This window comes from Dasypus novemcinctus, chromosome 9 (genome assembly GCF_030445035.2).
Source record: "Dasypus novemcinctus isolate mDasNov1 chromosome 9, mDasNov1.1.hap2, whole genome shotgun sequence".
NCBI classification, from domain to species: domain Eukaryota; kingdom Metazoa; phylum Chordata; class Mammalia; order Cingulata; family Dasypodidae; genus Dasypus; species Dasypus novemcinctus.
In genome coordinates this window covers 31,994,845-32,018,496 of record NC_080681.1, presented here as the reverse complement: position 1 = coordinate 32,018,496, position 23,652 = coordinate 31,994,845, and the positions used below count along the sequence as shown (strand labels likewise).

Here is a 23,652-nt window from a genome sequence, read left to right as displayed (position 1 = left end):
CTCCAACTTCATTCTTTTTCAGGATGGCTTTAGCGCTTCAGGGCTCCTTACCCTTCCATACATTAGGTTGGTGCAAAAGTAATTGTGGGGAAATGGAAGTGGCTCAAGTGATTGGGCTTCCATCTACCATATAGGAGATACAGGGTTAAATTCCTGGGGTTACCAGGTGAAAGACAAGCTGGCCTGTGTGGCAAACTGGCCCACACAGAGTGCTGGCCTGCACAGAGAGCTGGCGCAGCAAGATAATGCAACAAATAGACACAGCAGAGAGACAATGAGAGGCATAGCAGACCAGGGAGCTGAGGTGGCACAAGAGATTAAGCACCTCTCTCCCACTCTGGAAGGTCCCAGGATCAGTTCCTGGTGCCACTAAAGAGAAGACACATACACAGAGAGCAGACAGTGAGTGCAAAAACAATGATGGTGGGGAGAAATGAAAAAAATCTTTTAAAGTAATTACAGTTCTGCATTGTTGAAATTTGCCATTTGGTATTGGCATACATTCTTAAATAAATGTGATTATGTTGTACATCATTTTAATGTGCATTTCTCTTTTATGTTTTTTTGCTAGTGACTTCTTATTTCCTGTTTTATGTTTATTTTAGACTATGGAAATGATAATAGACAAAGAGCACATTTGAGGGATTTTCTTATATGAGTTCAAAATGGCTCATAAAGCAGCAGAGATAACTTGCAACATGAACAATGAATTTGGCCCAGGAACTGCTAATGGCCATACAGTGTAGTGGTGGTTCAAGAAGTTTTGCAAAGGAGACAAAAGCCTTGAAGGTGAGCGTAGTGGCCAGCCATTGGAAGTTGATAACAACCAATTGAGAGCATTCATCAAAATTGATCTTTTTAAACTACATGAGAAGTTGCTGAAGAACTCAACATCAACCATTCTGTGGTCATTTGGCATTTGAAGCAAATTAGGGATGTGAAAAAGCAATAAGTGCGTGCCTCATAAGCTGACCAAAAATTTTAAAAATCATAATTTTGAAGTGTCTTGTTCTCATTCTACACAACAAAAACAAACCATTTCTCAATTGGGTTGTGATGTGTGACAAAAAGATTTTTTTTTAAGATTTATTTTATTTATTTTCCCCTGCCACCATTGTCTGCTCTCTGTGTCCATTTGCTGTATGTTCTTCTGTGTCTGCTTGTATTCTCATTAGGCGGCTCTGGAAACTGATCCTGGAACCTTCCAGAGTGGGAGAGAGGTGATTACTCTCTTGTGCCACCTCAGCTCCCATGTTCTGCTCCATCTTCTTATTTTCCCTCATCTGTGTCTCTTGTTGAATCATCTTGCTGTGCCAGCTCTCCGCGTTGGCCGGCACACCTGCACAGGGTGGCTTTCCCGTGTGAGGTGGAATTCCCATTCAGGGCAGCTCTCCTGTGTGGGGTTGCATTCCTGCATGGGCCAGCACTCCGTATGGGCCAGCTCACCTTGTGGGCCAGCTTGCCCTCACCAAGAGGCCCTGGGTATCAAACCCTGGACTACCTATATGGTAAATGGGAGCCCAATTTCTTGAGTCACATCTGTTTCCTGAAAAGTGGATTTTATATGACAACCAGCGATGACCAGCTCAGTGGTTGGACCAAGAAGAAGCTCCAAAGCACTTCCAAAGAACTTGCACCAAAAAAGGACTCCTGGTCTGATCCTCTACAGCTTTCTGAATCCCAGAGAAACCATTGAGAAACCATAAGAGAAGTATGCTCAGCAAGTCAATGAGATGTGCCAAAAACTGCAATGCCTGCAACAGGCATTGGTCAACAGAAAGGGCCCAGTTCTTCTCCGTGACAACACCTAACCGCACATTGCACAACCAGTGCTTCAAAAGTTGAATGAATTAGGTTATGAAGTTTTGCCTCATCTGCCATACTCACCTGACCTCTTGCTAACCACTACCACTTCTTCAAGCATCTCGACAACTTTTTGCAGGGAAAACGCTTCCACAACCAGCAGGGTGCAAAAAATGCTTTCCAAGAGTTCATTGAATCTTGAAGCATGTATTTTTACGCTACAGGAATAAACCTTTCTCATTTGCAAAAATGTGTTGATTGTAGTGGTTCCTATTTTGATAAAGATATGTTTGACCCTAGTTACAATGATTTAAAATTCACAGTCTGAAACCACAAATCCTTTTGCACCACCTAGTAAATTTGAAGATTAGCTTTTCCATTTCTGCAAAGAAGGTTGTTAGAATTTTGAGTGGGCTTGCATTAAATCTATAAATTGCTTTGGGTAGTATTGACATCTTAAAAGATATTTAGGGGAAGTGGATGTGGCTCAAGTGATTGGGCTCCTGTCTACCATATAGGAGGTCCAGGTTTCAATTCCCAGGATGACCTGGTGAAGACAAGCTGGCCCACATGGTGACCTGGCCCATGCAGGAGTGCTGGCCTGCATGGAGTGCTGGTTCACATGAGAGCTGGTGCAGCAAGATGATGCAATAAAAGGAGACAGGAGAAATGATAAGAGACACAGCAGATCAGGGAGCTGAGGTAGTGCAAGAGACTGAGCACCTCTCTCCCACTCTGGAAGGTCCCCAGATCCATTCCCAGTGCTGCCTAAAGAAAAGATGAGCAGACATAGAAGAACACACAGTGAATGGACACAGAAAGCAGACAAGTGCAAAACGGGGGGAGGAGGAAGGGAATAAATAAATCTTAAAAGATATTTAGTCTTCCAATCCATGACCACAGAACATTCTTCCATTTACTTAGGTGTTTATTTTAGCAGTGTTTTGTAGTTTTCTGTGTATAACTCCTTTAAATTGCTGGTTAGTTTTATTGTTAGATAGTTCATTATTTTAGTTACTATTGTGAATGGAATTTTTTTTCTTGATTTCTTCTGATTGCTCATTGTGTATGGAAGTTCTAGAAGCTGTGATTATGTGATATAGGATATAGGATCATATTATCTGCAAATAGAGAAGTTTTACTTCTTCCCAATATGAATGCTTTTTATTTATTTTTCACCTAATTGTTCAGGCAAGAACTTCCAGTACAATGTTGAGTAACAGGGGTGACTATTCCTGATCTTACTTTCCTTCATCTACATAAGCTTTTTTTTTTTGAAGCCAATATTCAACCACTGACCTACACCAGATCCTCGAGTTACTTCTTTTCTTTTTTTTTTTTTTTTTTACAGGGTGCTGGAACGTGAACCCAGGACCTCATACATGGGAAGCAGGCGCTCAACAATTTGAGCTACCTTCACTCCTGTTTCTTTTTTCTTATACTCTTGTTGCACACAGTACAGTTTAATATATAAAAATATTAGCTCAGTTAAAGATATGGCCTCTGAAAGCAAACATACGAAAGAACAGATGGAGAAAAGAATGGAAAAAATTGAGCAAGTTCTCAGGGAACTAAATGGCAGCAAGAGACATGCAAACATACATGTCATGGGTGTCCCAGAAGGAGAAGAGAAAGGAAAAGGGGCAATAGGAATATTTGAAGAAATAATGGTAGAAAATTTCCCAACCCTACTGAAGGACATAGATGTTCAAGAAGCACAATGTACTCCCATCTGAATAAATGCAAATACCAACTCTGAGACATATATTAATTAGAATGTCCAATATCAAAGATAATTCTGAGAGCAGCAAGAGAATAGCAATGTATAACATATAAGGGATACCCAATAAAATTAAGTGCTGATTTCTCATTGGAAACTGTGGAGGCAAGAAGACAGTGCTTTGATATACTTAAGATACTGCAAGCCCTGGGCCTCCTTGACCCGTGTACAGCTGGCCCATGCGCAGTGCTGATGCGCACAAGGAGTGCCATGCCACGCAGGGGTGTCCCCAGGTAGGGGAGCCCCATGCGCAAGGAGTGTGCCCCGTAAGGAGAGCTGCCCAGCACGAAAGAAAGTGCAGCCTGCCCAGGAATGGCGCCGCATATACAGAGAGCTGACACAACAAGATGACGCAATAAAAAGAAACAGATTCCCGTGCCGCTCACAACAACAGAAGCGGACAAAGAAGAACACACAGCAAATGGACACAGAGAACAGCCAACTGGGGTGGGGAGGAAGGGGAGAGAAGTAAATAAATAAATCTTAAAAAAAAAAAGAGAGGCTTGGAAGAATGTCTAGATAGGAAGATTATATCAGTAACAGGAACTAAAAGGGTCGAAAGAGTGGTGAAAATAAAGTCTGACAGATAAAACCCAGATATTTAGCAATAAATTTAACCAATGAGGTAAAGTACTTGTATTCAGAAAACTACAACTCATTGTTAAAAGAAATTTAAAATAAGACCTAAATAGTTGGAAGAACATTCCATGCTTATGGATTGGAAGACTGAATATCATTAAGATGTCAATTCTACTCAAATTGATATACAGAATTCAGTACAATCCTGAGAAAAATTCCACCAGCATTTTAAAAATAAGTGGAAATTATCATAATCAAATTTATTTGGAAGGACAAGGGTCCTGAATAGCCAGAAACATCTAAAAAAGGAAAAGCAAAGTTGTTGGACTCTCAATTCCAGACTTCAAATCATATTACCTAGCTAGAGTGGTAAAAACAGCATGGTACTGGCATAAAGACAGACACATAGACCAGTGGAATGGAATTGATGGTTCAGAAACAGACCCTCACATCTATGGTCAAGTGATTTTTTGACAAGCCTGTCAAAACCACCCAGCTTAGGCAGAATAGTCCATTCAACAAATGGTGCTGAGAGAACTGGATATCCATAGTCAAAAGGAAAGAGGGCCCCTATCTCACACCTTATACAAAATTAACCCAAAATGGAACAAAAACCTAAATAATAAAAGCAAGAACCTTAAAGCTTCTTGAAGAAAATGTAGGAAAATATCTTCAAGATCTGGTGGTAGGTGATGGATTCTTTTTTTATTTTTATTTTATTTATTTCTCCCCCCCCCCCCCCCCCGCCCTGCTGATTCCGCCATGTCCATTCACTGTGTGATCTTCTGTGTTCTATTTCTCTTTTTGTCTTCTCTTTTCATCTTTCTCCTCTAGGATTCGCTGGGCTTCAATCCTGGAGACTCTGATGTGGAGAGAAGTTCCCTGTCAATTGAGCCATCTCAGTTCCTGGTCTCGGCTGTGCTTCACCTTAACTGTCCCCTTTGTCTCTCTTTTGTTGCATTATCATCTTGCTGTGTGACTCATTTGCGCAGGCACTGGCTCCACATGTGGGCACTCAGCTTGCTGTGTGGGCATGCAGCTCACCACACAGGCACTGGCTCACCATACAGGCACTCACATGGGCAGTTGGCTTGCCACATGGGCACTTGATTGGGCACTTGGCTCACTGTGTGGGCATTCAGCTTGCCATGCAGGCACTTGGCTTGCCATGCAAGCACTCATGTGTACATTGGGGTGACCATGTGGGCACTTGCTTGCCACGTGGTACTGGCTTGCCCACAGGCATGCTTTCTCTTCTTCTTTTTCACCAGGAGGCCCCAGGGATCAAAACTGGGTCCTCCCATATGGTAGATGGAGGCCTTATCACTTGAGCCACATCCAATTCGTGGTGATGGATTCTTAAAGTAGATAGGAGGAGAACTGAGATGGACTACTGATGTTTAATGTATGTAGAAATTTTACTTAGTTTTACTGTAAAAGTGGGGAAATGTATAAAGTTGATGGTAACACATAATAGTGAATAACAGCTGGTTTATAAAGGGGAATGTGGCTGAAGGGTAGTCTAGGGATGTAAATGCCTGTTGACAGAAAACTAGAGATCTATGGACTGAGTAACACAGTAAACCCAGAGGTGGATGAGAATTGTGATTGATGATAAAGATGCAGGAGTGTCCTTTGTGAGTTGGAGCTTTGTACATCTCTTTTGCAGGGTGGTGGGAATGTGGAGCAGCATGGGAAAAATACAACTGGAGTGCCTGTGGACTGTAGTTAACAGTAATAATGTATTCATGCATCTATGCCGAAGATGTACTGTGTTTATAATGGGAGAGTATGGAAAAAGTGTGCCGAAGTGTAATAATCTGGTGATATTATCTCATAATCTGTAACAAATGTTTCATCATGGTGTGGTGTGTTGATAGCGGGATGTTGTATGTGAATTCTGTACATGTGCATGATTGTTTTGTAAGTTTACAACTTCTGTCATAAAAATATATTTTAAAAATAATAATAGGGTAAGTTGGGGCAAAAATATACACCAAATGTAAGATATGGACTATAGTTATTAGTAAGATTTTGAGGATATTCTTTCATAATCGTAACAAATGTCTTACAGCAATGCAAAGTGTTGGTGGTGGGTTGATGTATAGGACCCCTGTATGACGTTATACATGTTTGCTTTGTAAGTTCACAACTTTTACTATACACTTATTATTTATGTGTGTGTTCATGTATAAATGATATCTAAAAAATAAAAGTAGGATGGGTTAAGGGGAAAATATAGCAAATGTAAGATACTTTGGTTAGTAGTAAAATTTTGAGTATGCTCTTTAATCATTAGTTAAAAATGTTTCAGCAATTGCAAGGCATTGGTGGTAGGGTGAGGTATGAGAGCCCTATATGATGTATGTTTATGTATGCATGATATACTTCAATAAATGAAAATACAGAAGAGTAAAAATAAGTAAATAAAATGTTAGCTCAGGGATTTACTGCCTGGGATGTCTGTTTCCTGGTTTTATTTATTTATTTTTATAAGAATGCTTTTTTTTTAGATTTATTATTTTTATTTATTTCTCTCCCCTTCCCCCTGCCCCCCATTGTCTGCACTCTGTGTCCGTTGCTGTGTGTTCTTCTGTGTCCGCTCACATTCTTGTCAGCAGCACCACAAATTTGTGTCTTTTCGTTGCATCATCTTGCTGCTTCAACTCTCTGTGTGTATGGCGCCACTCCTGGGCAGGCTGTGCTTTTTTCATGCAGGGCAGCTCCCCTTGCAGGGCGCACTCCTTGCATGTGGGGCTTCCCTATGAGGGGGACACCCCTGCATGGCACAGCACTCCTTGCGTGTGTAAGCACTTCACGTGGGCCAGCTCACCACATAGGTCTGGAGGCCCTGGGTTTGAACCCTGAACTTTTCTGTATGGTAGATGGATGCTCTATCAGTTGAGTCACATCTGCTTCCCTGTTTGCTGGTTTTATTATCAGCGATTTTCGTGAGCTTAAGCCCTCTTATCAGGAAGGTCTGGCCAAGGGGTATGCACTGTGCAGGGTTTTCCCATCCTCCTGAGCCTCTGTCTTGTCCTAAGCTTTTGTTTGTTAACTGTTTTGGAGTTCCCCAGTTTCCAGAAGTTTGGTTGTCCCCTCCATTTTGCAGGGGACAAACCTCCCCCTCCCGGGTATCTGAAGTCTGCAAGCCTTTGTCCTAGATTGTACATCTCTGTAGTTTTTTATACTCCTTTCATTGTCTCACACTGCTTTTGATTGGAGGGTAGATTGTGAGAGGAGGGTCACCCCAGGGTCTCTTCCTCATTTTTGTAAGACATTTTTGCCAGATACAGAATTTTTGGATGGCATTTTAAAAATCACTTTAATATATCATTACACTGCCTTCTTGCTCCCATGGATTGCAATGGGAAATAGGTAATTACTCTCCTTGAAGCTCTCTTGCACATGAATTGTTTCATGCGGCTTTCAGGATTCTCTCTTTATCTTTAACATTTTATAGTTTGTTCTGTGTATTGGTGTTTGTCTGTTTGCGTTTATCTTGTTTGGAGTTTTTTGAGCTACTTGTATGTGTATATTCATGTTTTTCATTAAGTTTGGGAAGTTTTCAGCAATTATTTATTTGAATATTCTTTCTGTCCCTTTCTCTCTCTCTCCTTCCTTGGGGACTCCAGCGATGCATATACTGGTACGCTTGATGGTGGCTCACAGCTTCTCAGGCTCTGTTCACTTTTCTTCATTCTTCTTTCTGTTCCTCAGATTGAATGATTTCACTTGTCTTGTCTTCAAGTTCACTGATTCTTTTTTCTGCTGGCTCCAATTCACTGTTGAACCCCTGTAGGGAAATTTAAATTTCTGTTACTGTGGTTTTCAGCTCTGTTTGGTTCCCTTTTTGTGATTTCTTTCTTTCTATTGATATTCTCTTTTTGCATTCATCTAACATTTTCCTGATGTCTGTTCATTTGTCCATGTTTTCCTTTGCTGCTTTGAACATATTTAGGACTATAATTTTAAAAAAATTTCCCCTCCCCCCTTGCTGCTTGCTTGCTGTCTGTTCTCTGTGTCCATTCGCTGTGGGCTCTTCTATTTTCTTGCTTGTCTCCCTTCTTTTTTTGTTGTGTCACCTTGTTAAGTCGACTCTCCGTGGCATCTGCAGGCCAGGCAGTGCTTCACAGCGTGCAGGTGAGCCTGCTTTCACAAGGAGGCCCCAGGACACAAACTGAGCACCTCCCATATGGTAAGACGGGAGCTCATCTGACTGAGCCACATCTGCTTCCCTAGGACTATAATTTTTAAGAAGTTTTTATCTCATATGTTCAAGGTCTGGTCTTCTCTGGATGTTTTCTAATGCTTTAATCTTCTTTGCATGGGGCATCATTTCTTGTTTCTTTGTGAGTTGTAATATGAACATTTTGATATTTTAATATGGCACCTCTATTTTAGAAACTGAGGCATTGTTCATGAAGCTTGTATGCAGCTCATGTTGAGAGAGAATTCCTTGAATAACAGAAGCTAACAACAACAAACAAAATAAAGCAGAAGGAAAAAGGAAAACATCTTCTGAGTGTTTTCAGGCTGGCCTGTGTGAGTGCTACCTTTCAGAGCATAGTCTTCCTGATAATGAGTTTAGAGAACAGCCCAAGGTAAACACATATGGTGCTCTCAGGTTTTTTTCTGTGCATGTCTTGAGCATGTGTGTGTAGATCTAGGAATTCCTTCATTTGCACACATGAATATTCTCATTCCCCTAGGAAACATGGTTTTCTTACAGTCCCAGATGCTATTGTATGTCAGTACACCTCAGCCCCATGCAGCTGTGATTTGATTGTTCTCCTACGGTATTGTGTTGGAGAACTCTGTGAGCTGGCAATACATGTCCTGGCTTAGTTCTTCAAGATGCCAACAGCCATAATGGCACAGATGTAAATGCACCGAGTATGGCATGAGGTTTACTCTGCTCCCTCCAGAACTGGAACTAGGAATGCTCACTCAAAGTGTGGGCTGGCTCCGCAGCAAGCTGGAAGGGTATGAGGGATGGGCTAGCAAGGGTTCCCTGAAATCCTATCACCCTGAAGTTTTCTTCTTGATTTAGCACTTCCTGTTACTGCAACCCTTTGTTTTTTTGGAGCTTTGAGAAAGATGTTTCAGGGGACAGAGCTGTGGAGCATCTCACATTGGGCCAGGGTCTAAAATAGCTAAAATTTCACAAGACTGAATACCGAGTGTTGGTGAGGATGTGTGGAGCAAGCAAACTCTCACATATTGCTGGTAGGGATGTAAAGTGGTACAATCACTATGGAAAACAACTTGGTAGTTCCTTAGAAAATTAAATATATACTTCTCATATGACCCAGTAATTCCATTCCTAGGTATATACTTGAGAAATAAAAAGATGTATCCAAAAGACTTTCATATGAATTTTATAGTAGCTTTATTCATAATAGCTGAAAACTGGAAACAACCCAAATGTCTATTAGCAATTGAATGGATCAGTTAATTGCAGAATAGCCATACAATGGAGTACAACTCAGCAATTAAAAAAGTACTACTGATCTACACAGTAATGGGTAAATTATAGAAACATGCTGAGTTAAGAGTCTAGAAACAAAGCGTGTATACTGTATTATTTCCTTTACGTGAAATTTTAGAACAAAATCTATAGTGACTGTATTATTTATTGCTGAATAATAATTGTGTTGTCATAAAACTTAGTGGCTTAATACAACCAACATTTATTATCTCACAGTTTCTTTGGGCCAGAAATATGGGCCTGGCTTAGCTGTGTGCCTCTGCCTCAAGATTTCTCATAAGGCTGTGAAGAAGGTGTCAGCTGGGACTACAGTCTCCCTGAAGGCTTGACTAGGGGGAAGCTGCTCCCAAGCTCATTCATGCAGTTTTTGGGAGGATTTAGCTCCTCACAGGTGGTTAGACTGAGGACCTCAGTTCCTTGCTGGCAGGACAGTTTACAATACACACCTAGCTTCCCACAGAGTGAATGAGCAAGAGAGCGAGAATAAGTGAGCAAGACATGGAAACCAAAGTGCTTTTTGTAACAAAATCTTCAAAGTAACATCCACCACTTTTGCCAGAATCTTTTCAATAGAAGCAAATTACTAGGTCCAACCCACACTTGAGGGGAGGAGATTACGGAAGGGTGTGAAGGCCAGGAGGCGGGGGTCATTGGGGACTAGTTTAGAGGTGGTCCACCTCAGTGATGGAAAGCACATCAGTAATTGGGGTGGGACTGGGGAGGATTGACAGCAGAGTATGAAAGAATTAGGGGAGTTATTACAAATGTTCTATAGCTTAATGGGGTGGTGTTTACTTTTGCTAAACTGATCAAATTCTGTATTTAAAATGGATGCATTTTTATATTTAAATTATACCCGAATGAAGTTGATTTTAAGAATCAAAATCTCAGTGAGACCTTCCCTGGTCACGTATTAAAAACTGCATCCCCTTCTCCTAACAATCCCTTTTCTACTTGGATTTCTCAGTAGCTTTTTCTCACCATCCATTATCTATATATTTTCTTTTATTTATTATTGATCTTTCCCCACTGGCATAAATGATCCATGGGGCAAGTGCTTTTGACTGTTTTATTTACTACTATCTACATGTTAGGAACTATGAAGGGGATGAGATTTTACCCTATTTGTCAGCTAAGAAGTTAGCCTGCCAGTTTCACGGATGCTGGCAAAAGACACAGACTCCTGAGTCCTAGCAATCACAGTAGTCAGGAGAATTATCATCTTGCACTAGTTCCCTAATCCCCAATTCTCACGGAATGACACAGTGAGAGCCAGATGATGTCTGCCCATGCAGGGGGTTACATTACAGGAGAGAAACCATGTTTAGGAAACCTGAATCTTTTCTGACTGAACTGCTAGCAAACTTGTCCCTGGAGGAAAACATAATAGAAAATTTAAAAATCTGGCCTTTGCTTCAGATGGAGATGCTATATCTATCTCTAAGGCTCTTTGCTAGACAAACACACTTAAGAGACTAGAAATAAAAGCTGTCAGTGCCTCTGCTTCTAAGACATACTGCAATGGAAGACCTGTGGCAAACTTATTCCCAATACAACGTTGCTTAAAATACTGCTTTGGCACACAGAGTCTAAATAAAATGTTTAGAATGAATGAATCAATGAATAATGACCATTTATTTCAGTGTCTAAATGATGAAAATGCAGACTTTATTCACCAAAGTAAATAACACATTAGCTCACAGCCACAAAATTTTAGAAAATATTTAGAAAATATTTTTTATTCATGCCATTGAAAAATTAGTAACAATTTACTTCTAGATTTCTGTGAATTTGTATTTTCAGTAATGATGGCTTCATTTGAAAAATTATAAAAAACATTTCTTTCTACCTTATAATTTTGGCATTATTTTCACAACCACATATACTGGCACAGGTTTCACATATGTATTGAACACATTTATTTCACTACATATTTCGTTGTGATAATTATGGCCTGTTAGTAATATCAACAGTGTGCTTTCTGCTGCCCTAAGGTTTTTTTTTTTAAATGAAAAAGACAATTGTCTAATCCTAGAGTATAAAAAAATCTTTGAAGTGGTTTCTTGTTCAAATATAATTGTTTTAAAATTAAAAACTTTGGTCATCATTTTCAAAGGATGTATGGTTTGGGATGTTTCTAAAATGAATTCTAATGGGTACTTGCTCTTTTTTTTAAACAAATTTTATTGATACATAGTAATAAAGCATACAATTCATCCAAAGTGTACAGTCAATTGTATTTGGTATAATCACATAGTTGTGCATTCATCACTTCAATCATAATTAGAGCATTTTCATTATTTCAATAATAAACAAAAAACAGACACCCAAGAAAATTTCTCACCTGTCATTCTCTGTATGCTTCCCTCACTGTACAATGATGCTATTCAAAGTGTATAATCAATGGCTTTTAGTATAATCAGTGTTGCACATTCATCACCTCAAAAATTTTAGCACAATTTCATTACTCCAAAAAGAGACTCAGCACCCCTAAGATTTATTTTTAAAGTTTCTTACCATTCTTCCTCACTGAGCTATTTTGCAAACTGCGTAAAACATGAACTAAGAACTATGGGTTAGCTATCTGGCATCCTGAATCTCACATAGGAAATATGAATACAACAACCTATACCTCTGGAAAATAGAAGGTGTTGTACTACAGTTGGGGTAGAATGGTGGTTTGCAACTTGTTAAAATATTAAGTTCTCTAATAAGAAAAGATAAGCACGGCCCCTGTGCAAGGATGACACGCAAATTCGTTAAGTATTTTCTCTTTTTAGTGACAAAAAACAAACTTCTACAGAACAGTTAAAAATCTGGATATTAAGAAAATGTTATGTTGACAGTTTCCTATAAACAGTTACAATGTGAAGTTGCCCTAAGTAATCATAACACCAACTGCAAGTTTAAAAATATTACATCATATTTGCTAACAACTTACTATGGGTTTACTATGCAGCAGATACTGTGCTAAACCTGTTATATATCTTGGTTCATGTACAGATGAGGAAACTGAGGTTGCCTAGCCCAAGGTCACTATTCAGGTGGTCATTGGGGAATCAAGATACGAATCTGAGTCGGATTCCAAAGCAATGGCTTTTAAGAATCTAATGAATAATTTTTCAGTAAACTATTTATTCAGACTTCGGTTAATTCCTGGTGCCCATATGTATATTTTATGCTCAATATAGTAGCTCTGTTCTCTGCTACACTTTTAGGTAACTACTCTTGGAGGGAGAAGGCACTAGGAGTCAGAAAAATCAGATTCCAGTCCAAATCCTGTTACCACTTACATGACCTTCAACAAGTCACTGTTATAACCTCTGTGAACTCTAGATCCGTATCTGGAATTAGGGATAATATTGCCAGCTTTGCCTATTACACAGGTCAAATTAAGATTTAAATTAAAAGAAGTACTTTTGATAGTATAGTAAGGCCATATAATTGTTAAGACTACTATAAAGTAACAGGCATGCTCTATTTGTTAACTCTTATTAGTCTTGGCTTGGTGGTAGATGTAGTTCTATATGGTTAAATATAAGTAGCAGTTTTCTCACTTTCAAATTTACAGAATAAAATGAGTCTCAGAAAATGTGTGTTTTCTCAAAATAGGTACAGTAAAAATGTACTACAGTTTTTATTGCTGTGTTCTAATTCCATACACAGCAAAATAAATGGAACTTTACTGAAAAAAAAAAAAAAAAAGCAACCAGGGTAAAAGGGCATATCAAGTCAAAGAAAGAAACCCAGATTTTCATCAGTAAAAGTATATATGCTGACATCAACAGAACTACAGAATATGATCTCTAAGATGGTGAGGGGAAGTATTTGGGAAATTAGAATTCTATAATGTCAAATGATCATTTAAGAGTGAAAACAGAATGAAGAAATTTTCAGACAAATGGGACTTAGAAAATTTACTGCCCCAAAGACCTTTGGTGAAATAATCACCAAGGACATATTTAAACAAGAAAAAAATGAAAATGAGAAATGAGGAGGAAGAGCAGTAGGCAAAGTGAGCAAAGAAACAAGGAAAACAGAGCTGAATCAAAATAAGTAATGCTTACTGAAAAAGATTAACTTTCTTAAAATAGTGGACTAACAGACATACCAAATCTTGTATACTTTATACATTTAGTCATTGCTGAGGAATACCAAAAAAGGTTTTAACTACTCTGGTAGTGGAACTATATATATATTGCCATATCTTAATGTATTTAGTAGTATATGACTTTTCCAACTTTACTGACTCTTGTCTGAGATGCCATTGCTTTGTATCTGCCAAGAAGGGCCACTCAACGCCTTGTCCTGGTATTCAACTCTAAGAGGGTCATTTTCTCAGGAAAGTCTTTCTTGTCTTTGCCCTGCTCCCCAAAACCACTTCCTTCTACATGTTCCCAAGTCCTCTTGACCACCTCCATCAACATATGCAGCCTTTTACTGCTCTCATTCATGTATACATCTTTCTCTTTCCCCAGATTACGTTCTGTGTAGATAGGTTGTTTTTCATCTGTGTATTGCAGTGCCTTGCATATCACAGGAAATAAATGTTTGTTGAATGAATGAATGTATGATTAGCTTGGGTTTTTAAAAATTACAATTTATTTTAAAATCATAATCAATTTGAGCTCTAAGAGTTCAAAATCAATTTAATACTGCAGGATGTTTCCAACTATTGAAACAACTAAAAATATACAACTCATACTTTATTTTAATTAAACTCATAGGTAAAATTAAACTGCTATAAATATTTTATTAATAATGCTTTATATTTTGTTTTTATTTTATAGTACATCACTAGAGATACATAAGAAAAAGCAGAATTATCTAGTTCCCTAAGTGTACTTTTAATTCTAGAAACTATAAAAATATTAATGAAAGCTATATTACATATATTTCAAAAATAAAATTAACATCCTATCACCAACTTTACGGGAATGATAGGTACAAGTTCTGGTAAATTGGGAAGTTAACTGAAAAAAATATAGGTTCAGATTCATAAGTTGTTATATTTCAGTATAAAAACATGAATGACACAAATGGTTTTAATTCTCATTAAAATAGCTTCACATTTTTCTAAAAGTACATTTGGCAAAAATATGAATTGTTTGCTGATATACAATAAATATGTCAACACATTCTCAAATATGGAAAATACTAGGTGGAAAAGTTACAAAGAAAATCTGTTTTAAAGATACAATTAAATGAGCCTTAGACCTGAAAAACGATTTATTTCATTTACTACTTGGCTCTGGAATTGGAAAGGTTTGAACCATCCAAGCAAAACAGACAAAATAACATTTTATTTTCCATTTTATGCATGGCTCACCAAGTGATCTTTTTTGAGAACTGAAAAATTACTAGCTATTATCTGTGATTCAAGTTCTAGTATTGGCCATCCCTAAATAGATACTCTATTAGTGTACTGACGCAATGTAGTCTTTGGAGTTTACAGCATGTGAGTATATTTTATAAGACACCTTGGTCCTTTTGGTGGCTACAATTTCTTGGATGAGAATCCATGAAAGACTCATCATAGAACAAATTCCAAAATACAATACACTGTGTTAAAGTAAGGCGCCAGGGTATTTTGAAAATGTAATAACAAGCTGCACCTGCTTTTCATGTTTACTGAGGAAAAAACCAATTGTATTAATTATTTCTACTTTGGATCACTGGATACACATCTTCCCTTTTGAAAACAAATCTGTCATATACTATTGATAATTAGCTTTCAGTTTTAAGCAATTATTTGGTAACATTATGCTCTTTATTTTTATTGCTTTTTAAACATTAAGTCCTTAAATATTTGAAAAGTAATCACTATACTCTGAAAGTTCATGAAAAAGGGTCATCTGAACATCAATCTGGAAATTTATAAAACCTTTAAAAAATTAATAAGGTTATTCAATAATAGAAATTCAGAGTACAGAAGGGATACAAAAAAAACATTACAAAATTCCATATATGATCCCTTCCACAAAATGAATCTATAATCTTGTTTTGTTGTTTTTTGTCAAGTGTAGGGGGAAAAAACATAAAAATGCTTCTGCCTTAGTTTGGATACATTAACAATGTAAGTTTTTTAAAATTTAAAAATAACCTCATATTTTTCATAATGTAATTAAAATAAATAAATAATTAATTAATTAAAAAAATTTAAAAATAAACCTTCAGACAATCCATTTCTAAAATCCAGGGTTTAAAGAAAAATCAGTAAATGTGATATTAAAGTTCTGTCCTAAAATATCTCAATCACTTCTCTGTAAGGCTTAAAATAAAACAAACATTTGTTTAAAACTCATGTATGAAAAAAGGTGGTGTGTTTCCAAATAAAAAAATTAACTATATATACTTAACATTACATATAATTACTATAAAGCCCATTTAGGAAGCTCACTGTCTAAAGTTTCTGCAGATAAGTCAGAAGAGCTTGCATTATAATTTTAATGCTCAAAACCTTAGTTAAGAAAAGGGTTTGTTGTATTTATTTTGAATATGGGATGCTCGTCTCTCATTCTTTTCCCTAAGTTGAAAAAACGAGCAAAATTTAAAGGTATTGATTGAGATACAAGAGATCTTTAAAGATTTTTTTCAAACTAATTTGGTTATAGACAAAGATTTATAGCATTAAGGAGACGTATCATACATACCAAAGGTAGCCATTTATTTATTTGCTATATTCTGATTCTTAAAGTGAGGAATGGTACTAAATGATCTATAGTCTTTTCTAGCTCTAGAATTCTGATTTTACTGTTTTACTTCTAAAGACATAGTTAAGACCCTATCTCAAAGTTGTCTAGACAACTTTGGCCCTCAGTGATTTTTTTACCTCTACTCTGGCTTTTAGTCCCTCTTAGTTTTAAGAATGGAACAAATATCACATATTTTATACAACTGATTTTTAATCCCTGGTTCTCTACTGACTGTGCCCCTCCTATCTCCAGAGATGACAGTGCCCAGCAAGAGTAAGCATCAATACTTCTTGAATATTCTTCAGTGAGTAGCAAAATAGTAAGGGTGGAACAAGAATGAAAAAGAATCTGAAGCTGATAGTAGTTGCTTTTATAAAACCCCCAAACAATAATGTCAAATGTTTCCAGTTTCCTTTTCAGCTTTACTTTGGTTTATCTTTATAGATAATAGCAAGAGAAAATATAGCACAAGAATACCAGGTTAAGTCATTATAGCTAAACTATAAGCAAGGACACATAAAAATTTTTTAAATTTCCATTCATGTATTGAAATGAATTTTATTTACACTAATAGATAATAGATCCTAGCTATTCCAGTTACTCTGAAATATAATTATTAATGACAGAAAAATATCTTCCAGAATTTCAGTTTTAACAACTGTTATTAAATTGCTTATATTAGAAAGTAAGAAGCATTAATGAATTTTTTTTTTTTTGAAATAAAAAATATGTATATACATTACCCTGATGCCTAGGCCAAAATATATCTACCAACAATTTTCTTGATTTCTGTTAGTCATAAAAATAAAGGAAAAATATATTGCAAGTATTTTCTTTATAGACTATTTCAATTAGAAAACAATAGTTTAATGAAAACAATACAGTGGCTCATGTGATAGAAATGGTAACTGATATTTGACAGACAAAATATTGTCAAATATGACTAAAGGGTATCTGCCTCAAATGACACCATTTATAGGTGGTAACTAGATTTTTACACATCTCAAATTTATCTTATATGCAAGGAAAACACAAAGTCAGCAGCTTATAATCATAGATCCTAATTATGAACCCCTTCTTTTAGCTTGTATAATGTAGCCTTTTGATTTGATAATTCCTCTACTTTTAACAATCACCGAATATCGCAGAAGCCACAGTGGTACCCACTCATGTGCCTGAATATCAGGGATGCTTTCTTGAAGAGCTTCTTGGAAACTTGCTTCAGAAAGCAGTTCTAAAAAAAATGACAAAATTCAAAGCGTTAAATCCAATAACGAGAGTACTTTATAATGTAGGCAAATATTTATAAATGACAAAAAAAAACCCAATTAAAAAATAGGCAAGGGATTTGAATAGACATTTCTTCCAAAAAAGATAAACAAATGGCCAATAAAAACATGAAAAGATGCTCAACATCATTAGTCATTAGGGAAATGCAAATTCAAACCACAATAAGTTACCACTTTACACACACTGGAATGGCTATTATCCAGAAAACTCCCACACAAAACAAAACAAAAATAAGTGCTGGCAAGGAGGTGGAGAAATAGGAACTCTTGTGCATTGGTTGGTGGAAACGTAAAATGGCACAGTCACTATGGAAAACAGTTTGGCAGTTCCTCAAAAAGTAAACATCAAAGTATATGATCCAGCAATTCCCCTCCTCTACCCAAAAGAATTGAAACTGACTCAAACAGATACTGTACACCAACATTCAAAACAGCATTATTCACAATAGCCAAAAAGTGGAAACAACCCTAGTGTCCATCAATAGATGACTGGATAAACAAAATGTGGTATATACATACAATGGAGTAATTTTCAGACAAAAAGGGAAAGTTCTGCTTCAACATGGATGAACCTTGAAAACACTGTGTTAAGTGAAATAAGTCAGACACAAATGGACATATTGAAATATGGTATGATTCCACTTATATGAAATATCTAGAATAAGCAAATTCACAGAATTATAGATCAGAGATTACCAGGAACTGGGGCAAGGCAGTAATAAGTTAATGTTTAACTTCCTATTACACAGTTTCTGTTTGTGATGAGAAAAAGTTCTGGTCATGGATGGTAGTGACAGTAGAACAGATTGTAAATGAATGTCACTGAGCTGTACACTAAAAATGTTCAAAATGGCAAATTTTATATTATACATGTGTTACCACATAAGCAATTTTTAAAAAGGCAAAAAAGAGCAAATACCGAGAAAACAACAAAAAAATCACCACCACCACCAATAATGAAAGAAACACTTCAAAATTGAATATAAAATATGTTTAGCCTTAAAGTGTGCCAAGATTCTGTCCAGGCTCTATTCACCAAAAGTTATTCATTGATTAGTACAGGTACATATACCTTTTAAAGAACTACCTGTATGTTTCTAATATGCAGCCAGGGTTAATAACTCCTAATCGATAGTCTAACCATTTGGAAAACATCAGTTTAGACATCAGTTTTTCATTTTTCTAGCACAGTGGTTCTCAGCTGGGATCGATTTTGGTCCCCAGGGGACATGTTCAATGCCTTGAGACATTTCTGGTTGTCACATCTTAGGGGTGTGTGCTACTGGCATCTAGTGGGTAGAGGCCAGGGAAGCTGCTAAACATCTTAAAATACACAGGACAGACCCCACGACAAAGAATAATGTCAAAAGAGCCAACGTTTAAAAAATGCTCTTGAATACAACATTTACAAGGAATAAAAAAGAATCTTTTAATCCCGTATCAAATATGATACATGCATTATAACTTGTAATATGTAATACATCTTACGAATTTTTTGTTTTTGGAGATACCTGGGAACTTGTATATGTGAAGCTTGCACTCAATCAGAGTTACACCTGCTGTTATGAATTTCTTTTGATCTATTCAGTAGTTAATAAAAAGTTAAAAGAACGCAGATACAATCAAACTGTACCAAAAATGCTCACAATGAAGAGCAACAGTCCTCTCACTACCCTGATATTTTTAATTGTTCTTCTGGTGGTGACTTCTGTATCTCTAACGAATATGCCAATGCATATTAATTTAGGTATTTTTGATTTATTAATTTACAGTACCTTTAATTGTTATATTACTATTTTAGTTGCTCTACTGACTATCTTTGTAACTAAAGTTGTATCCTCCCATCTTAATTTCTCATTCCATCAGTCATGGGCAGCATCTACTGACTCACTAACCTGCACGGTAAGGATAGAAGTATCTCCCTCCCTTCTCCTTGTATCTCTCCATGTGTCAAGTGTATTTCCTTCATCTATACTATCAAAAATGATTAAATACATATTCTCTTCTGAAATTGTATTCAGCTTTTATCTGCAGGCTGATTCCCCAAGCTGAAAATCAAGCAGTTTCTTCTTTGTAAATGTTCATTGAAGTGCAAAGTAATAGACTAAGATTCCTTTCATTTCTTATACAGTCATTTGTTTTTCCTGAAATTTCTAACCCTTTCCCCTGCCTCCCCACCTCCCCCCAAACTATTTGCTTTTTTCCTAGTCCTCATTTTCCCTCCAAAAATTTTATCCAAATCTGGTATGGCCCTGTTTTCTTGGAGATATTCTTCACAAAGGCTCCAGTACTCCCGTTTCAACCTAGCCTGGCTGTTCCCTTGGTCAATGGCACAGCATTTGGGGAACAGGGATGCAGGCAAGGAGGATTATGCTTTATTGTTCTTTTAGGACTGGACCCACCACCATTTTCTGGATCTCATGGCTTGCTCTTTCTTTCAAATAACTTCCTTAAAAAAAGGATGTAAGGGAAGAAAATATCCTTCATCCTTGTCAAGTTGAAATTTTCTTTACTTTGCATACACACTTGTTTGATAGTTTGACTTGGTTCAAAATTTGAGGCTGAAAATCAATAACCTCAGAAATTTTAAGATGTGACCCCAGGCTTCTATTATCATTACTGATGAGAAGTCTGAAATCAGCATAAATTACTCCCTTTTATCATGACTTTTAGACATGATTACTTTCTTTTTTTCCTATTAGCAATTTGTTTTTTCTCCTATTAGCAATTTGTTTTTTCTCCTGGATGCTTTTTAGGACCTACTATTTCTGTTGAGGACCTGAAAATTTTAATGTGTGTGTTCTTAAATCTCTCTGAGAATACTTTTCCCCCTGAACTATCTATCCCTATATCTTTATTTTGGTCCTGGCCCAAGGCTCTTCCTGTCTTTCTTCTGTTGACTCCACTTAATTATTGTTTTATTTTTGTTTTTTAGATGGTACCAGGAATTGAACATGGGAAGTAGGCACTCAATCACTTGAGCTACATTCGCTCCCATTATTGATTGTATTTTGAAAAATTTATTATTTTCTTCCCCTCCCCTTCCCCTACCCTGCTGTTTTTGCTGTCTGTGTTCATTTGCTGTGTGATCTTCTGTATCTATTTCTCTTTTTGTCTTCTCTTCTCGTCTTACTCCTCTGGGATTCACCGGAATTCGATCCTGGGACCTCTGATGTGGAGAGAGTTTCCCTGTCAATTGCACCACCTCAGTTCCTGGTCTCTGCTGCGCTTCACCTTGACTCTCCCCTTTGTCTCTCTTTTTTGTTGCATCAGCACCTTGCTGTGTGACTCACTTGCGCAGGCACTCAGCTCACCACGAAGGCACTTGGTTCACCATGTGGGCACTCGGCTCGCCGCACGGGCACTTGGGTTGCCGCATGGGCACTAGCTTGCTGCACAGGCACGCTTTCTCTTTTTTTTTCACTAGGAGGCCCCAGGGATTGAACCCAGGTCCTCCCCTATGGTAGGTGGAGGCCTTATCACTTGAGCCACATCCCCTTCTCTGTTTTTTTAAAAAAGTTTTTCTTATGATGATGGTACTTGATATCTAGTAAACAAGTGTAACAAAATCTATTAACAAAGATACAAAGAAATAACAATGTAACAACTGACCATCTTGGTTCCAATATACAGGGAAAAAAACAAAAACAAACTAATAATAAAGAGTAAAAGATATAAAGCCCCAAAATCTGGAATATTTTGCAACATGGAAGAAAAGAAGGGGAATGGATATAAAAGATTTTAAAAGGTGGGCATTCTAATAGAAGTGTTGATAAATTAAAACTACAATAATCTTATTATGACAGCAAAAGAAAAAAAAATCCAGATAATCTTGACTGGCATTTTTCTCTGAGAATTAAGAAAATCCTACATTTTAATAAAACTAGTACTTGATTACAGAGTATGAGGGAAAAATTCATATTGATACCCTGCAGTAGAAGTCAGCCAATTTTCTCTTAAAGGGCCAGATGTAAATAGTTCAGGTTTTGCAGGTCATTGGTTGTCTATTGCAATTACTCACCTCTGTTGTTGTAGTGCAAAAGCAGTCATTGACAATATAGAAAGGAATGGGCATGCTGCATTGCAATAAAATTTTATTAAAAGAACAGGCAGGGGAAGTGGATGTGGCTCAAGCAATTGAACTCCTGCCTACTACATGGGAGGTCCCTGGTTCAGTTCCCAGTGCCTCCTAAAGAAGACAGCGAGCTGGTGCAATGGGCAGACATGGCAAGCTGACACAACAAGAGACACAAGAAGAAAAACATAATGAGAGACACAACAAAGCATGGAGCAGAGGTTCCTGGCTGGTGTCCCCTAAAGATGACGAGCAGATAGCGAGCTGACATGATGGACAGACACAGCAAGCTGACACAAAAAGATGATGTGACAAGAGAAACAAGAAGAAAAACATAATGAGAGACACAACAAAGCACAGAATGGAGGTGGCTCAAGTGATTAGTCACCTCCTTCCCACATTGGTGGTCCTGGGTTCAAATCCTGGTGCCTCCTAAAGAAACAAGGGGGAAGCGGATGTGGCTCAGGTGATAGGACATCTGTCTATCATATAGGAGGACCTGGGTTGATCCCTGGGGCCTTCTGGTGAAAAAGAAGAATAGAAAGCGTGACCATGGCAAGCCAGTGCCCACACGGCAAGCCCAGAGTCTGCATGGTGAGCTGAGTGCCCATGCAGTGAGCCAAGTGCCTGTGTGGCGAACCAAATGCCCACACAAGAGCCCAAGTGGCAAGCTGAGTGCCTGTGCAGCGAGCCAGTGCCCACGCAGCAAGCCGAGTGCCCGCACTGTTAGCTAGTGCCTGTGCAAGTGAATCATGCAGTAAGATGATGACGCAATAAAAGAAAGATGAAGGGGAGAGTCAAGGCGAAGCACAGTAGAGACCAGGAACTGAGGTGGCACAATTCACAGGGAAACTCTCCACATTAGAGGTCCCCAGGATCAAATCCTGGTGAATCTTAGAGGAGAAAGACAAGAAGAGAAGACAAAAAGAGAAATAGATACAGAAGATCACACAGTGAATAAACACAGCAAAAACAGCAGGGTGGGGGAGGGGAAAAAAAAAGAAACAAGACAAAAACAAGTGCAAACAATGATGGGGTGGGGAGAAATAAATAAATAAATTTTTATGGAAAAGAACAGGCAGTCTGTCTATAGCCCTTAGTTTGCTGACTCCTGACCTAGAATTTATATTTAACTGTCTGATGTGATTTATTTTGTAGTAAATTAACCAAATTAGACTTTGCTTAGGGTAAAATATGCTTGTATTTCCTTGGTACATACCAACCATTAATTGTCAAAGGAGAGAAAAGCATTCTATTCTGATATGTGCGTTTTCTTCTACATTTTAACATTTCAAATCAGAATGCATCTCACATTTCATAATCCTGTCAGTCAGCAGGTAGCTCTGACCAAGTTGTGTAAAATTCCTTTCACTGACACTTTTGGTAAGAGCAGGAATAGCCAACATCAAAGTCTCTCGAATTCTATGGAAATACAGTGATGATATGAAATGATAATTAACATCTGAATGCTTTTTTGGTGCCACATACTGTTCCAGCACTTTCTTTGAATTATCTCATTTAGTCATTGTAGTTTCACATGACTTTTAGAGATGATTACTCTTTGCAAGAACTTAGAAGTAAATGAAGAAATGGAGACTCAAAATAAGCAAATGCCCCAAATCACATACTTAGTGTAGCAGTTTGATATTGTTTATGAATTCCAATAATAGATACTGGATTATGTTTGTAAACTGGTCCATTCCCTCTGGACATATTAGATTGTATTAACTTCAGAGGTTTCACTTTTACTTGATTAAATTATGATTAGGGCTTTGACTGGACCCTGTCAATAGGTCAGGGCAGGGAAGAGAGGGGGTTTTTTGATGCTGGAGTCCCAGGAAGCAACACAAAGAAGAACACAGAGGAATAGAGATGGCTCCACAGACATGGCAAAGGCCCAGGGAAGAGAGAGAGCCTGACAGTCTATAGCTGACCTTGAG

At 37.5% G+C, this 23,652-nt stretch overlaps 1 protein-coding gene and 1 non-coding gene across 2 annotated transcripts in view; one reads left to right on the top strand and one right to left on the bottom strand.

Moving 5' to 3' along the window:
- Nucleotides 1-11,300: 11,300 nt before the first annotated feature.
- GCLM (glutamate-cysteine ligase modifier subunit) overlaps nucleotides 11,301-23,652 on the bottom strand; it is a 29,135-nt gene continuing 16,783 nt past the window's right edge. Inside the window, exon 7 of the mRNA XM_058303158.2 lies at nucleotides 11,301-17,582. Coding sequence (XP_058159141.1) covers nucleotides 17,413-17,582 — 170 coding nt within the window. The 3' untranslated portion in view covers nucleotides 11,301-17,412. The remainder of the gene's footprint in view (nucleotides 17,583-23,652) is intronic.
- On the top strand, nucleotides 12,328-12,431 carry LOC111762475 (U6 spliceosomal RNA). The gene has a single exon (XR_002795579.1). It is a non-coding gene; the product is annotated as a U6 spliceosomal RNA (small nuclear RNA).